Source organism: Acanthisitta chloris, unplaced genomic scaffold (assembly GCF_000695815.1).
Source record: "Acanthisitta chloris isolate BGI_N310 unplaced genomic scaffold, ASM69581v1 scaffold2620, whole genome shotgun sequence".
In the NCBI taxonomy this organism is placed as follows: Eukaryota; Metazoa; Chordata; class Aves; order Passeriformes; family Acanthisittidae; genus Acanthisitta; species Acanthisitta chloris.
This window is the reverse complement of record NW_008653235.1, coordinates 6,366-9,261: the sequence shown is the minus strand read 5'-3', so window position 1 is coordinate 9,261 and position 2,896 is coordinate 6,366. Positions and strand designations below refer to the sequence as shown.

The following is a 2,896-nucleotide window of genomic DNA, read 5'->3' as shown; positions in this document are numbered from 1 at the left end:
CTGTCCCTGCCCTCTGGCAGTGGGAACCATTCCCTGTGTCCTGTCCCTCCATCCCTTGTCCCAAGTCCCTCTCAGCTCTCCTGGAGCCTCTTCAGGCACTGGAAGGGGCTCTGAGGTCTCCCTGGAGTTTCTCTTCTCCAGGCTGGAGAATCCAGGAGGGTTGGAGCCCTGGGACATTAGCCCCTGTGATCCCTGACCCTGCTGCTTTGCCAGGGCAGCACAGCTCACAGCCACAGCCACCTCAGCACGTGCTGCTGCCTAACCCCAGGCTGTTCTCAGACTCTGGAGGTGAGGAGGAGTTCAGGCTGCGTCACCAGGCTCCTGTCCCTGCCGGTGACAGCTCCCGCAGGCTCTGCCAAAGGCTCCTGACAGCCTAAGCCAAACACTCCCTGCACTCAGATCATTTGCTCAGGACACACAGGTCAAGGCAGAGCAAACCCAGAGCACGTGCTGAGAGGTGACTGAGGGTCAGTGTCTGGCTGTGCTGGGCACAATCAGCAGCACTCAGTGCCCAGGGGAAACACAGCGACATGGCAACAGCAGAGGGGAAATAAACACCACTTAGGGGCAAAAAGAAAGGCATTGTTAGCATAGCAGTGTGTGAAGGGCTTGGAATGGAGCTTAGGGATGATCCAGCCCCTGCCCTGGGCAGGGACACCTCCCACCAGAGCAGGTTGCTCAAGGCTCAGCCAACCTGGCTGTGAACACTGCCAGGGTTGGGGCAGCCACAGCCTCCCTGGGCAACCTGGGACAGGGTCTCACCACCCTCACAGGGGAAAATTCTGCCTAATATCCAATCTAAACTTCCCTCTATTATTGCAGAGCTTCTATGAGTGATCATCAAACACAGAGCAGAAGACCAAAGAAATGAGCATCTGAACTGATTTCAATCCTCCTCCAGGTCCCTTCTCAGCCCAGGGACAGTGTGAAGAAGCCTGGGTGGTGCTGGCAGAGAGATGTTTGCCCCTAGACCCCCAAGAGCCTCCTTACCTGGTCACAGATGAGCTCCCACTTCTTCTCGTTGTCATACTGTCGCAGCAGTCGAGCCTTGTCGGGTGGCAGGTTCATGGCATTCTGTGGGGACAGAGAAAGCAAACATGAGGGACAGCAGGTGGAGAAGCCTGGAGCAGTTCGGGGTCAGCCTGGAGCAAACAAAGGCAATGTGGCTGTGGTTGCTTCAGCTGTTGGATGTGAAGCTGCAGAGGGACTTGGGATGAGGGATGGAGGGACAGCCACCTCCATCCAGCAGAGAGGACACAATTCCCCAATGTGACCACATGAAACCTTATCTGGCTAACACAGACCCTGGAGGTAACATTGCTGCTGCCCAACCCTGCAGAGATAATCATCTCAGGCTGGGAAGGACAAGAGTCAGAAGGAAGGGGAGAGGCAGCAATTAGATGATCCTTATGTTTGCTGGCTCTGGTGTCAGCTGAGATGTCCTTCCAGGGACAGCTCTCTGGGGCAGGGCAGCACAGGATGACCACTGGCTCCCAAAGCAGCTCTCCTAAGAACTGTGTCCCTGAATGTGCCACAAAACTGTCATGAGAAGCTCCTGGAGAAGCCAAGAGCACCTCAAGAGCTTCACAAGCACCATGGCTGGAGAGAAGCCCCATCAGAGCACAGCAAAGCAACTTGGCTGGGTGGGAAACCCACTGAGCTCTCCAGCATCTCCTGGTCTCCAGCACCTCTTGCTCTCCAGCTCCAATTCCCAGTCCAGCCCCAGTTATCCCCAGACCTGAGGTCCATCCCAGACTGCTGCTGGGGTGGCAGTGAAGTGACAGCAGGTCCCTGCAGCACCACACACAGCACCAAGCCTGTGGTGAAGCAGGAGTCAATCCATCACTGTTCTGGCACTGAAACCCAGTGTAGGAGCACAACCTTCCCAAGCTCTGCACCAGGTAGCATTACAGTTGGGTTACCAGCAGGATGTCCTGAGGATCCTCAGAACCATCCCAGATCCATCCTCTGCCACAGTTCTACACCCAGACCTCCTGTTTCCTCACACAAACCTCATCCCAGGCAGGGAAGAAGAGGGATAGGGACAGTCCAAGCTGCCACCAACACCAACAGGAGCATCTGTTAGTGTTCCAGCAGTTTGCAAGTACATCTGCTCATATCCCAGAGGCTAGGTATGACACAGGATCTACACTTCCCCAGGATTTTCCCATCTCATGCAGCTCAGACTGAGACTCATCCTGCCCCGGCCCAGCCCTGATGGCTGGTCCCAGCCCAGTGCTGCTCCTGAGATCCAGCTGCAGGTTTGCCTCTCCATGGGTTTCCTCCAGGAAACCAGAAGAGCTTGGTGTGATCCAACATTCCTGGCAGTGGGCAGGGATCATTGCCAGGAGGAAGAGCAGAGGAGAGGAGGTTCCTGCAGCCTCCTGCCGTCCCCAGCCCTGGAGAAGGCTTGGTGTGGGTCCTTCTCACCTGAGGACATCCCCAACTGCACTGGGGCGGTGCAGTCCCCACCTGCCAGGAGCTCAGGAGCTCAGGAACACAGGTGTGGTGTGAAAGGAGAGAAGGTTAGCACTCCCCTGGATAAGGATGCAAGAAGTCCTAGTGGCTTAGGAAATTCTGGATCTGGCACTGGAGGATATGAGTTAGGGTTTAGGGGTTAGAGCAGTGACAGGTTAAGGGTTGGACCTGATCATCTTAGAGGTCTCCTGCAGCCTTGACGGTTCTATGATTCTGTCCCAGGGTGCCCAGGGAGGCTGTGGCTGCCCCAACCCTGGCAGTGTTCACAGCCAGGTTGGCTGAGCCTTGAGCAACCTGCTCTGCTGGGAGGTGTCCCTGCCCAGGGCAGGGGTTGGGGCTGGGTGAGCTCTAAATTCCATTCCAAGCCCTTAACCTCCTCTGCAACTGCAAGGATGAGGATGGAGATGGAGATGCAGAG

General features: G+C 56.2%; 1 protein-coding gene across 1 annotated transcript in view; it reads right to left on the bottom strand.

Moving 5' to 3' along the window:
• Positions 1-1,068, bottom strand: part of FMNL2 (formin-like 2) — a 49,364-nt gene extending 48,296 nt beyond the window's left edge. Inside the window, exon 1 of the mRNA XM_009080062.1 lies at positions 991-1,068. Within this exon, the coding sequence (XP_009078310.1) occupies positions 991-1,068 (78 nt within the window). The remainder of the gene's footprint in view (positions 1-990) is intronic.
• Positions 1,069-2,896: the final 1,828 nt, after the last annotated feature.